The following is a 14,272-nucleotide window of genomic DNA, read 5'->3' on the forward strand; positions in this document are numbered from 1 at the left end:
CTCCCGGTGTAAACCGCCCTTTTCCAAATGTTATTTGACATATGGTGCCCCCCCCCCCCAAATTGCAGGTATCCCCTGGGAGTACTGGGTTTAAAAAACAGCAATGAGAGAGAGAAGAGGAGCTTGTGCTTCTCAGAGCCTAAGCCTCTGCAAGTCTACTCGGAAGCAAGTCCCTTTATAGTTAATGTGACTTTCTCCCAGGAAAGTGTGGAAAGGATTGCAACTGTAGGGCCCAATCCTCTGCATGTCTACTCAGAGGAAAGTCCCTTTATAGTCAACAGGGCTTACTCCCAGGGAAGTATGGAGAGGACTGCAGCCTCAGTCACTGAGCCAAGTGGGAGCCAGAGACCCAACAGCCACCCTCCTCAGAGGACAGACCATGCTACACTCTGGAGCAGGAAGGGTTAATCACCCCCCCCCCCGCAGAGATGGAGCAGGGGTTGTGGTTAACCCCTCTTGCTCCAGAGTGGCCTATCGGAGATCAGCAGAAGTTTCCCCCAAAGGAAGGGGAGGGGCCGGCTGGTGGGGGAAAGAGGCGGCTGCGGCCTAGTGCACCCTGCTTGTTGCTATGGTCCCCGGGGGAGGAGCCTGCTTGTTGCTATGGTCCTCCCTGGGGCGGGGCTGGTGCTGCTCCAGGCGGAGGCTGCGGCCTAGCGAGGCCTGCACGGTTGCTATGGAGACGCGTCCTGCCTGCAAGCGCAGAGAGCCTTCCTGGGGTGGAGGTGTGTTGGGGCCGCAGCGCGCGGGGGGGGGGGTGCTCAGTCCGCAGCCATCCTGGGCGGGGGGCGGGTGTTGCCAAGGCGGAGCCCCTTTGATCAGCTCCCCTCGTCCTCATGAATGCCAATGGATATGGGGGCGGGTCTTGCCCTCCTCCGCATCTCCCACTCCCTGCTGCTGTACCAGGTCTGTGAGGGGAGTTTAAGCCACCAAGTACCAGGACTCCCCCCCCCCTTTCCACTGTATGGAGAAGAAAGCTGAAACGAAAGTTCCTCTGAGCATGCACAGAGTGCATTGTTGCCTGCAGAGACTCCTGTCCCTCCTCTGCTTCCAGCTTTAGGGGCAAGGAGCTTCCAGATATATCCTGGCAATGCCCCCCCCCCAGAAATGGGGGTTGTTAATGCAAAGGGGAAAGGAGGTCTGAACAGTAGGTACCCCAACAGTCTTACTGGGGGGTGGGGGGTTATCCCTTCCCTCATTGCATTCATTCATTAAGACTGCAATCCTGTGCACACTTTCCTGGGAGTAAGTTCCATTGAACATAATGGGACTTACTTCTGAGTAGACATGCCTAGGTTTGTGCTGTACATGCAATTGTCTTTTTAAACATTACCACCTCTTCTAATATTCCTGTGCCTCTTTTCCACCAAAAATGTCATTCCAACATTCCATACATACCAGGGACATGTGGTGGGTGGGGAAGCAGGTGAGGCACAGCCTCCCCACTGGAGCCCTTTGGAAAGCACTGCCACCACCTCACACTGCAGGTTCAGGTGGGGAGGCTCTCTCTCACCTCATATGGCTGTGCTTTACTCTGCCTCACCTCACATGGTGGCTGCTCTTTTCAGTGGGGAGGCTTTGCCTCACCTACCTCCTCAGCCACCACACATTTCACACCTCACATGTACAGTGCTTGCACACCTCAGACGTGGTGGCGCTTATAGAAGGACTCTGGCAGGAAGGCTATGCCTCACCTGCTTCAACTCACATGGCAGCTGCATTTTTCAAAGAACTCCACTGGGGAGGCTCTACCTCACCTGCCTTCCCGCCCACCTCACCTTTCATACTTCACATGTGCAGGCACTTGTGCACCTCACACACACTGGTGATTTTCGAAGGGCTCCATCAAAGAGGCTCTGCCTCACCTGCTTCCCCACCCACTGCTTGTCCCTGATACACCCACACAATTGTTGATTATGAAAACCAACAATATGTTTGTAGATGCCCCTTTTGTGCGGGGTGTGGGTGTGTGCTGTGCTTTCAATATCTGTGGAACTTCAGAGGGAATTTAAGTAGCTGCAGCAGTTTTTCTCTGTCCCAGCATGACCATGTGTGCCTGCCAAAATTCTCCCTTGTACATTGCTATTAGAGTCTCAGGACCCCTGCATGTTATTTACTAGCAAAATGACCATCATTATGTCTGCTGTGGGGTAGAGGGCAGGGGGCACAACAGGCATGAAATCTATGATTAGATTGCCAGGCTTCTTGTTTGTTTTTATTAAAACAGGCTCTGAATTTGATTGTAGCACCAGAGACCTTTCTTTTCTCTGTGCTGCTTCCCTGCTCAGTCTAACTCCCTCCCTTTCTCTGTGTTATGCCTGTCTTTTAACTCCCTATGGAATTAATAGCAACTGACATGTCTGTGCTAATTTAATGCATACCTTTTTATTTTTCACCACAGAACTAAACAGCAATTATTTACTTTAGGGTTGCCACCTTTAATTGGCTAATCAGTTTAATTAATTTTGAAAAAAACTAACCCTATACCTAGATTTTGCCAGTGTTGTAAAGACATATGTGCAAATCAGTATATATAGTACTATAGTTCTTCAACCCCCTCCCTCTTTCAAAAATCTTTGGTTGGCTAAAAGGGTGCTCTGGTTATTCACAGTACAGATTGCAAAAGCCATTATAAAAATTAACAAAAAGCTCCTGAAGTGGCTCTTCAAACAAATCTGGAAGTAAAAACAGTTGTGCCCTCCCTCCCTCTCTCCAATGCAGAATCCCACATCACAGACGCAAGGCCCTTTCAAGTTAGCTTTGACATAACACTGTCCATTCACACATCCATTCATTACACATCCATTCATTACATTGTCCAAAATATTCTCCAAAGCAAACTTCAGGCTGAGCTCTATTTAGATATTCAAGGAACAAGAAATGGTTGAGCCAAACAGCTCCAAGCTTCCTTTTTATCCTGAAACTAGCAGCATGCTTGTCAATAGGATGGGGTGGATAGGTGTCATTTTATATTGACACCCCCACAGAAGGGAAGGTACAGGGAGCCCTTGTGCCCAGCAGTAAAGGCACTCTATCCAGCATCAGAGAGAGGTGGAGGGCAGATTTTTCCCACTCTGCAATGGTGTCCTTAGTTTCTTACTTTTCCCTGTTGGAGTGAATGCCAGTGACTCACACAGGATAAAATAAGAGATGCACTCAGGGTCACTGTAAGGATGGAGTTCTGACCCATCTCCCTGCCCCATTAAGAGTCAAGCCAGCTCCTATCAGCATAGCCTCACCACTCTATCTGCATAAACCCATGTTGTGTCCTGTCACTTGGGTGTTCTTCAGTGTGACAGAATGTTGAGGCTTATGGATGTAATTAATCTATGGTGGAGTGCATCTGCTGAAGTGATATACTGATTTACAAAAGTATAATAAATCTTTTAAAGCTCAGTCCTACCTACCTAACTTTCCAGTGTCAGTACAGCCATGCCAATGGGGTGAGTGCTGCATCCTCCGGTGGGGTCAGTCAGTCACAGAGGCCTCCTCAAGGTAAGGGAACAAATGTTCCCTTACCTTGGGACTGCATTGCAACTGCATTGGTGCTGGAAAGTTGGATAGGATTGTGCCATTAAAGGCAGGACAGTGCAGAAGGTGGATCAGGATCCCATGCTAAGTTTCTGGATCACCAAACGTTTGATTCTCAATTGTTTAACTGTCACAACAGAAAGTTTCCCCCACTCTCAATTCAACTGTTAGAATCCTTGGTCTGTAGTAACTCAGATAACACTTTATACTTGTATAATGAGGATCACACAAGCAAGTGGCTTTTGGGCTGCAGAAGGTAATGGACTCAGTTCCCTTGAGCCACCATTTCACTCCAGATCATTTTATACAGAGATAGAAATGATCATACAAAACAGTAGCAGGTTTTAAAATTGGTGATGGGTAGAGAGCTGGCACTTGCATAAACACAGCTTCCTGTGAACACCTCATAGTATGATGGGAGCTGAAATAGAAATTCCTTGTTTATGTGGGCAGGAGCTGTTTTATCTCAAGAACAGCAATTCTGAGATGATGCAGAATTCTGAGATGATGAACTGAAATCTGCAGCTTCCTTCACTTCTAAGGTTGGTTTTCATTTTTACTGGTGGGAGAGAGATGGGATTTGACAGTTTAACAACCCAATCTTTTTAGGTCTCTGTGTCACTGGAACATGTGTTCTGGTGTTGCAGTGTGCTTTATGGTGGTCACAGAATGTGATGCACCATAGACTGGCCACCATCACAAGTGGCGAGAGTGGCCACTCCCTTGCTATAGCAGCGACTTAAGAAACCCCAGTGCCAGTAAGTAAGCATGGGTGGGAGGTGGAATGGGGAAAGGAGAGGGAATGTGGCAGATTGCGGGTGTGTCTGTGTTGAGGCTGGGAATTGAATGGTATCTGCAGCAGCAACAATCGTATCCTATCCCCCCCTTCCAGTCTCAATCCAGTGACCTGGGTCCACTCAAACTGGAGCCACCCAAAATAGCCAGTGCAGTTTCAAGTAGATCCATTAGGGGCTGCAGAGGAATTTTCCCTTATGTCAAGAAGGCATCTGGGACTTGAAACTCCCCAAATGGGATGCAGTTTGCATCCCATTAGTGCTGCTGAACTGGCCCCAGGGGAGCTCGGTTGGATTGAACTGTTATGCTTCCAAATTAGAGGAAAAACAGAGTGTTTAAAGACGTTGTAGTGGCATAACTGAGGAAGTAATGACAGTCAGTGCTGTGCTCTCCCTGATACTTGAACATGTTTCTTATGCAGTTTTTGCAGGGGAGACAATGAAAGCTTTTCTAAAGAGCTCCGATGGACTTTTTGTCCTGAGGCCAAAGATTACCACTGTAGGAAGGCATGAAGATTCAGACATTGTCCTTAAGGTGATTATATAAGATCTTCAAATTGTTGTTTTAAATATTATCATAATGTTATCTGGTTATATATTGAACTTACTATGCTATTTTATATCAATTCAGTTATGCTTAATTTTTGTTTGCATTGCCAGTGCAGCACACCAGTGTGGTCTAGTGGTTAGGGTGTGAGAGGTTGTTTTGCCGTTGCAGAAACAAGTCAGAAGAATGGACTCACCTGGTGATCTGGCTCTCAGAGAAGTGCAGGTCAAGGAGGCTGGGAAAGAAGAGGGGGACTAAAGTGGCCATGACATAGGGTACTGTTAGGGCAAGCTTGATCACCTGACACTAAAAATATAAAGAACAGACCATTGGGCCATCCAGCCCTGCACTGTCTACCCCAGGCCTGCTGGAGAGATGAAATCCACCATGAGCTCCCCAGAGTTGCCTGCCCAGTGGAGAAAGAATAGTAGGCAAAGAATGCCCTTGACCTGACTTACATTAAAGGCAGAACTGTATATATATTAAATATATGTGGTGTAGCAGAAAAATCTTGCTGTATTTTGCCTAGTGGTCCACTGTAATAGACCAGGTCAGGGCACAGCCTCAGCCAGATATGTCAAAATAGTAACTGACACATGATAAAAATCCAACCAAATCTCTATTTTACAATCATTATGACCTCTTTCTTCAGGTGGTCCTTAGGCTCTGAGTTCTGAAATGTAGCTTTTCAGTCTCTAGGTGTGGAAGATCACCACGCTGCCATTGAATTCAGTGATACGGATAACAGCTTTGTTCTTCGGGACTTCAACTCAGCTCATGGAACATATGTTAATGATTGCCACGTCCAGAATGCGGCAGTCAGAGTGAGCCCCGGAGACACGTTCAGATTTGGCTCCAGTGGAGCACTCTTTGAGCTAATGGTCGAAAACGCACCTCAGGTAATAATTACATCCATTTTGCAGGCTTTTTTTGTTCCCCCTACTTTTCAGTCTTTAGTTCACCACATTTGCACTAAATATATGCAGTACTGTAGCCTGAGATGTTACCTCACTGCTGTGGTCATTATGTTCCCCAGCCAGTGGTGTGCCAGCTCACCGCCGGCACGCACTGTCACAAATGTGCCATAGGTCACGTTTGTGGGCCCTACCACTGGGCAAGCGCCAGTGGTAGCCCAGTGCTGGCTGGCTGGTGGGTGCCCAATCTCTGCTGTTTAGTGGTCGTGTGGACCACTGAGCAGCAGAGAAGTAAGTGGGGAGGTGGGGAGGAGGCGTTCTGGGGAGGGGGGAGGCGGGTGGAGGTGTTATGGGGAGGTGGGGAGAGGCATGGGCTCACCGCCCGACACAGAGGCACTTGATTCACCGCCATCCTTTTCGTTGGCAGTGAATTGAGTAGCCCCATTGTGGGACTCCTCTCTTTACTCAGAGGAAGGGGACAAAAGTTCCCTTCTCCTGAGGAGCCACTGGCGGCTGCCTGAAGTGCGCAGGATGCAGCGGCAGCCATTTTTGGCAGCTTAGGATTGGGCTATAAGTAAAAGCATTTTGAAATTGTTAATAGTCCGACAACACAATCCTATGCATGTCTACTCAGAAGGAATTCAGGGTGTTCAGTGGAGCTTGCTCCCAGGAAAGTGTGCATAGGATTGCAGCCCCAGCTATTTACCTGTGGTCCAACCATCAGCACAGTATGATGTAGTACTAACCGCTTTGTGAACTTTTAGTTGAAAAGCGGTATATAAATACTGTTAATAATAATACTTAGAGTGTTGCAGTAGGACTGGAGAGACCCGACTTCAGCTCTTCACTTAGCAATGGGTTGCTTCACTTAAATGACCTTGTGTTAGTCTCTGTCTCAGCTTAATCCAAAGTTGTTACCAAAGTACAGGTGACCCTTGTTATCCATGGGGGTTCCATTCCCAGAACCCCTATGGATACCAAAAACCATGGGTAATGAAACCTGTGGTTTAAGCTATCTTTACCCAGAAGCAAGGGGAGCTGTGCTCTTCTTGCCTCCAGAGGGTGTTCTGAGTGCCCCCTTGATGCTTGAAGCCCTAAGGCCTCTGGGAACTCTCCCTAGCCTCTGAAGGCCTTAAAACATCACTTCCAGTTTTTAAAAAAAAACTGGAAGTGACCTTATAAGGACTTCCGAGCATCAGGGAGGCTGTGTGCAGCCTCCCCTATGCTCAGAACACCCTCTGTAGGGTCCGTGTCTGGGTCAGTGTGGGTCTGGAAGACCTGTGTTGCGTCAGAACTGTGGATGAAGAATCCGCGAATAAATAGGCTCAACCTGTAAAAAGGAGGAGGGAGAGGGAAAACTTGTATACCAGTTCAAGCTCCTTTGAGGAAGCGTGTAATAATATGTCTTTACTTAGTGCCATCCATGCATATGGTGCTTTGCAAAGAAGGATAAGTAGTCCTTATCCTGCAGGCTTGTAATCTAGAAGTGAAATAAATTAATATAAACAACCCTGTCCTTTCCTAAGGATCACATCATGACACTTTCAAAGCATATATTTGGCCTGTTTTTATTCTTTGATTTTAAAAAAATTGCATGGAAGTATTCAAAATATGGCAAAACTGTGGGAAGGGTTTGGAGGGTGTCGGTCTGCATTGTGTTTCTGCTCTGTTTGCAGCAGCTGTTTGGCTTTCAACTGAAGCCCTTTTTTTTTTGCTGTAAATGGTGCACCATGGCGGCCAGGGGGGTGGTGGTGGTGGTAGTGGTGGTTCTGGGAGGACACCTGATTAGATTGGAATTGCAGTGGGGGCAATCTAGTAAAGGGCCCCCTACAGTTTCACCATGTTTCAAATCTGCCCAGCAATTAAAAGCATCAATGAAGAAAAGAGTCTGCACTGCAGCATGCCTCACAATTGGGGCTTTGCATCTTCCCATCCTATTCCTCTTACCGTAGTGGGTAGGGCAGGGAGCCCTTAAAATGGTCAGAGTCCTTAGAAGCATATAGCAGCTATTTTCACACAGCACATTGGTGTGCCGTGAAAGGTCACCAGGTGTGCTGCAGGAGTCTGCAGCACAGTGGTTGAAGATGACTGAGAAACATTTCTGATTTTTGTGGCTCTGTGTTTAGGACATAAGAACAACCCCGCTGGCTCAGGCCATAGGCCCATCTAGTCCAGCTTCCTGTATCTCACAGTGGCCCACCAATGCCCCAGGGAGCACACCAGATAACAAGAGACCTGCATCCTGGTGCCCTCCCTGGTGCCCTCCCAGGGCAACTGTCTGTCATAACGTGTTTTCTGTTTCTCTTCCTCTGCTGGCTCTGCAGAGGAAGTTGCCCTGAAAACAGAGCCAGAGAACCCAGAAGAGTCTCCTGGAAGCTGGCAGTAACATTACAAGAGGCGAGGACCACATGTGCCTGATCTCATCTGATCTTGGAAGCTAAGCAGGGTCAGACCTGGTTAGTACTTGGATGGGAGACAGCCTGGGAATACCGGGTGCTGTAGGCTTATACCATAGTCTTTTGAGACTGAAGGTTGCCAACAACTGGACCACAGAGAAGACCATTGAAATCAGTCTGCTTTGAGAAAAAAAAATGTGATAAATTGCTTGCTTCTAGTATTTTAAACTTGGAGTGGGGGCTTAGCATCTATATAAAGTTTCTCCCATAGCATGAACTCTCCCTGCAGGTGTCCTGTCCTCCAGTGAACCGCCGTGCTGCTTGGCCTGGTCAGCTCCAGATAGTTACTGAAACGAAGCCCCATCTAGCCACTGTTTCTCAGTTTCCGTTTCTTCAGTCTCAGCGGTCGCCTCCCCTTAGTCGTAGCCGGTCCTATGTTGCCAGCGGGACTTCCCCACATCCGCCACTCAGAAAGAGGCCCATAAACGCTTGGGGTCGGCCAGTCTCATCGCCTTCTTTCTCTCCAGATCCATTCAGCAGGCCTCCTGCAGCTGTATCAGGTATTGCGTAATTCTTGCCATCCTTAGAGCATCATTGTTATTTATTATGAGTACAGCACCTTGATTCCCCTGCTCCTGAGGATTTACTTTCAAAATGTCAACAGCAGAGAGATCTGACAGAGGGAAGGGAGGAGAGAGGAAAGGAGGACGAGCAACAAAGAGGGAGAGACGAAAGCAACAAGAGGGACGCAGCTTCATTGCAATTGGGGATGTAGACTAAGCAGTTGTGCCAGAAACTTCACAAAAAAAGTAGGTTTTGAGGAAGGATTTGGAGAAAGGGAGAGTAGTATCACTGTGTAGGTTATCGTATTCCTCCAGCCTCGGTGGTGCAGTTGACTCCTTCTTCCTCAGACCACCCTGCCTTTTCTTCTTTGCTGCCCAAGGTACTCTTTGATGCCATCTTTTTCACTTCCTTCAAATCTCTCTTCAAAACTCACCTTTTCCATGAAGCCCTTGCCACGTTTGTCCCTGTCCTCTACTGTAGATAAGACTGCAGTCCTGTACACACTTTCCTGGGAGTAGGCCCTACTGTACACAGTGGGACTTACTGCTAAGTAGACATGCATACACTGTAAATCTTGGGGCCCCATCCTATCCTATCCTTTCCCAGCACCCAGCAGTACAGTGGTGCCAGAATGGCTGCCACCATATCCTGTGGGTTCAAGGAAGTTGCCAAATGTCTCCTCAATTCCCTTCCCCCATGTTGAGCACGGCTGGCCCAGATGGGTCTACTTTGACCTGCAGCCCTTGAGCTGGTGCAGAGCTGTGGAAACCCATGTTGGTCAGCTTGGGAGGGGGCATAGGATCTGGCGGCAGCCTCTGGGCCTCCTGGGCCTGATCCTCCCTCCGACCTGCCCCTTCCTGTCCAGTTTCGCCCCCTTCCTCTTCTCCCTATCCTTTTTCTCCAGTGTGGAGGATGTGTGGAGGCTAGCAGGTAGAGGCAGGCGTTTACCTTCACCACTGCTACTGATTTACTTTAGTTGACCTCATTGATGGGCTAACCCTGTCGATTCAATGTTCCTTGTTTGAATGTACTTTTTGGTATCTATTCTGTTCCAGGAAGTGGAGCTGCTGGTCCATTGACAAAAACTCCTCAAGGCGATGCACTTCTCAAAGAAAAGGTAAAGTGCACATCTGGTATTTCCACATAATCAAACAACCTTGTAGGGACTTACCAGGGGAATATCCCCCACCTAAAGAAGAGTCTTTCCAAACCACAGTTTCCTATGTAGTTGGGAATTGAGTGCTCAGTTAGGGTTGAGGAAAGCATTCTGAGGAAAGAACCTGGTAAAAAGGTGCAGAGGATGGATTGAAAGCTCAGGTCCTTTTGGATCACAAGTGCTAGGCCCCCAAAGCTTGGGTCATCTAGATATTATAAGCAAATAAATATACAATGCAGTGGATCTCTGGTTTACCATTCCAAAGACACCATTGCATTGTGAAAATATTGCAGTGTGTCCCCAATAACACATTTGGTAATTGGTCTTTTGGTAATTTGTTCGAAGACCTCAGAAGCTGATGTTTCTGCCGCAGAATCGAGCTATTTTCCTCTCTGAAACATGGTTTATAAGCTGCCAACTGCATTCTTGAGGTGCCTCGGTTACCAATTTACACAATGCTGTAATTCTAGCACAGAATTTACAAGGTTATATCCTTCTTTCAATAAACACAGCTACATTGTTATAAATGATTGGGACACTTCCAAATGCATGCATTCACATTGCTGATTGGTTTATCTGTCATCCAGGAGGTTCTGTTGAAGGCAATTGTGAGCCCATCGTAAAGTTGCATAGTGAACCTTATTTTACTATGGAGATTCCATTGGAAAGCGATTTGATTGTAAAGTGAGGGTCCACTCTACAGTATTTATATCTCTAGAGATGTTTATCTTTATCTGTGCACATACATCTGTGTGCAAGATGACAGGTTCCTACCCCAAGGGGCTTATATTCTGTAGTTCAGCATAGAGGTGTCAGCTGAAGTAGGGGAGGGAAAAAGCAGTGGAGTCAACCAGAAAAGTATGTGTATTTTCTAGTTACATAATACTGGAGTAGCGGTTTGAGAAATGTTTGGGTCTTTAGGATCTGTAAAAAATGTCATACAAATCCTTGACATTCATCTTCCTATCTGGTGAAATGTACATGATGTTAATAACAACTAGAAAATAAAGAGGTTTGGTATCTCCTACGAAATCCAGCATAAACTTGGTTGGGGAAAAGGAGGGCAGTAACTTGTTTGGAACAAATGTTGTCTTATCTGACTCTACGCGCAGGATGAGGTCATTCTGAAAATGGGAAATGAAATCAGTCGCCTCTCTGGCCTTGAAAGTGAGTCTAATCGCAAAGACATGGTGATAGCAAATCTTCAGGAGGAGCTTTTAGCACTGACTGAGAAAATGGCAACGGCTCTTGCGAAGAAGGACGCTGAATTTCATCAGAAGCTCGTGAACCTTGACCAAGATGTTGGAGCAAAGGCAGAAGAGATTAAAGTCTTGAAAGAACAGGTAAGGACTTCCCAAGGACTTCCCCAAGGACTTTTGAGTGTAACCGAGTCCCATCTCTGTTGTGATTTACTTTCACAAAATGCAGTTTGAGATACTATGATATTTGGTCCAGAGATGACACTCAAACTAAGTTTCAGCCTCCTTTGTCTTCCATTGTGTTCTCCTTGATTCCTTTTTGTTGCAAACGACTCATTCAGTTTGCATCCAAGGTGCCCCAGCAATCAGATGCACTCTGCCTGAGACCTAGGCACCTGTCCTTCCATTGCTTTTTCCTTATTCTTATTATAGGTATCACAATAGACATTGCAATTTTCAGTTATTTATGCTTCTGCCTGTTCTGCTGGCTCCATCCTTGGTCACTCAGTGAACTCTGAGTCTCCAGGACACCCAATAACTCTTGACAATGGCAGTCACTGGGGGTACTTGATCAGAGCAGATTTAAATAAGTCTAATCTGGGAAAGTGACCCTTAAGATCTCATAATAGAAAGACAGGCTCTGACTGTTTCCATATGCAATGCTTAAATGGCCTTTGAGCCTCTCTTGCACTATTTAACTGAATGTTCTTTACATGGAAGAGACAATTGTACTTCAAGTGAGCAATCTGGCCAATAGTTTCATTATGAAACACCCAGCTCAGGCATAATGCCTCAGGCTCCTGAACTTCCTTCCTGACCTCTGTGTTCCAGTGACCTCCCCTGACTTCCTGGTTCATGGCAAATCATAGTTTGCTGTTACTTCTAAAACAGGCAAGATATAGTTCTGACAGCAGGGCCAGAGAACTGGTGATGGAAAGGCTTCAGAAGGTGATGAAGAGAAAGGAACCACTTTTATGGCACCAGGAATGTGCATTTCAGCTACATCTCTGCTTTGTTTGCTGCATCTCTTATTAAGGATCAATTAATGCACTCTGTTGAAAGACCCTTCTTTCACTGGCAAGCATGATGAAGCCTCCCTCTCTTAAGTCTTGCACAATTCCTGCCCTTCCCCTCCCCATCATCAGTGGTACTAAGCATGTGAGCTTTTGCCTCATTCTCCCTCCCCAGCACCTCTTGGCACCAGCCAGTGTTCAGCATCGACATTACCCCTATTCTCCATCTCTCTCTTCTCTAAAAAGGCCAATAGATAGACATGGCAAAGCATGTGCTCTGCTGCTGAGGTGCAGCCCCAACTGAGCAGCAGCAGAGCCCCCAATTCTAGGCTCAGGAAGAGAGCAGGGGCTTCAGATCCTATATGTGGTGCTGCATTGTGGAGAGCATTTCCTAAGAGGAGTGCAAAACGGACAATTCCTCCTCCCTGAACTTGTCCTGAACTCAAAGCTGTCAAGGGGGCATGTGGGAATTGTCTCTGCATTGTGCTTTGGGGCACTTTCCTCCACATTCAGTATGACATCAGAAGTGGAATCCCCTCCCTCTGACAAGCACATATTTGGGCCATCCACCAAGGCTTGCCAAAATTTGTGGGGCCCAGAGCCTGGGGGATTTAGAAAGGAGGATTATCGCTCAGGAGGGATTGATGTTCCTGTTGAGTGCCCTTCAGTGTAGTCGATTGAGTGCTGGGTTTGAAAAAACTCAGTGGGTGATGTAGGGCAAGTCGCTCTTTTGGATGGTTATGATCCAGAAGTGGGTTGTGACCTGATGTCAGGCAACTGACAGCCATTTTGTTTTGAGACTCAGGCTTGCACAACTTGCACAGAGCTCAAACAGGACCAGAAGTTCTAGTTAGGTAAATTCCTCCAAAGTTAGTCTTGAGATTCCTTTGTTGAGACAAACTTCAGTGGGCACCAAGAGTCTCCCACTCATCCACCTGCTCCACCTGACCATGGCATTCCTGCTGCTCTCTGCCTTGCCTTTCTTCCCCTTTTTCCCCTTCCATCTTTTAAAACCGATTGCACATGGTTGCCATGCCTTTCTTCTTTCCTTCCAATTGGTCTGGAAGGGAGGGAGGGGCAGAGCAACACAGCAGCGCGCTGAGTGGCCGCCTGCAGGTCAGAACAGGAGAGAAATCTTGGCCACTCTGTCCCACAGAGCTCTTGAAGGTGCGTCCCATATTGCAGTTGGGGTTTGAGGTGAGTCCGAGCTCTCAACAAGTGGAGCACCTTTGCTCTAGCACTTTGTATGTGTGCTAGAGAAATGCATAACTTCATCCACACAGATGTGAACCCACTGTCTTTATCCTTTGTTTTTATAATAATGTTTGTATTAGATTAGTAACTTGCAGCGCAACACAAGTGAAGTCTTGTACCATTCCCTTTCTGAAAGAGACGTACAGATTGCACACTGGAAGCACGAGAACGAATCACTGAAGAAGTCTCAGTCTCTCACAACAGGTACATTTTGTTTGAACAGAACGCCTTCAGGATTGCTCACTGCTTCTTTTCTGCAGGGGTTGGGTCAGTTGGTTGCAAATGGTTTATTAATCTAAGAATATAAGAAGAGTCCTGCTGGATCAGGCCAAGAACCCATCTAGTCCAGCTGCCTGTGCCTCACATTGGCCCACCAGGTGCCTCAAGGAACACTCAGGGCAATAAGATACCTGTATCCTGTTGCCACACCTTTGTATCTGGCATTCAGAAATAGGCAACCTCTAAAACCTGGAGGTTGCATGTAGTCATCAGGGCTTGTAACCTGTGATGAACTTTTCCTCCATTAGTCTGTCCAATCCCCATTTAAAGACACCCAGGCCAGGTTCCATTGCAATATTCTGTGGCAAGGAGTTTCTGTTTATCTGTTTATTGTTCTTGCATCCTGCTCTTCCTTTAGGTAGCTCAGAGTGGCCTATGTTGGACTCCTGGCACTCTGTCTCCCATTGACACCAAGGCCTTCTTTGCAATAGCAAAGGAGCTTGGGGAAGGATTGTATCTCAGTGGCAGAGCCACTTTGTAGCCTAGGATAAGGTCCCCAGTTCAGCCCCTGGCAGCATCTCCAAGTAGGACTGGGATAGGCTCCTTCCTGAAATGCTGAAGAGTAAATGCCAGTAATGGTGGCAGTATTGAGCGAGATGGACCAATGGCCTGAACTCAGTAGAAGGCA

At 47.1% G+C, this 14,272-nt stretch overlaps 1 protein-coding gene across 4 annotated transcripts in view; it reads left to right on the forward strand.

The window, feature by feature from the left end:
• Positions 1-609: 609 nt before the first annotated feature.
• Positions 610-14,272, forward strand: part of FHAD1 (forkhead associated phosphopeptide binding domain 1) — a 49,448-nt gene continuing 35,785 nt past the window's right edge. For 3 of the 4 annotated variants that reach the window (XM_066637818.1, XM_066637819.1, XM_066637820.1), the window contains exons 1-8: positions 610-722; positions 3,982-4,070; positions 4,745-4,857; positions 5,562-5,768; positions 8,469-8,739; positions 9,799-9,860; positions 11,012-11,242; positions 13,446-13,569. In XM_066637818.1, the coding sequence (XP_066493915.1) occupies positions 4,762-4,857; positions 5,562-5,768; positions 8,469-8,739; positions 9,799-9,860; positions 11,012-11,242; positions 13,446-13,569 (991 nt within the window). In that variant the 5' untranslated portion in view covers positions 610-722; positions 3,982-4,070; positions 4,745-4,761. The remainder of the gene's footprint in view (positions 723-3,981; positions 4,071-4,744; positions 4,858-5,561; positions 5,769-8,468; positions 8,740-9,798; positions 9,861-11,011; positions 11,243-13,445; positions 13,570-14,272) is intronic. The other variant, XM_066637821.1, reaches the window with a different exon arrangement.

This window comes from Tiliqua scincoides, chromosome 9 (assembly GCF_035046505.1).
Source record: "Tiliqua scincoides isolate rTilSci1 chromosome 9, rTilSci1.hap2, whole genome shotgun sequence".
NCBI classification, from domain to species: Eukaryota; Metazoa; Chordata; class Lepidosauria; order Squamata; family Scincidae; genus Tiliqua; species Tiliqua scincoides.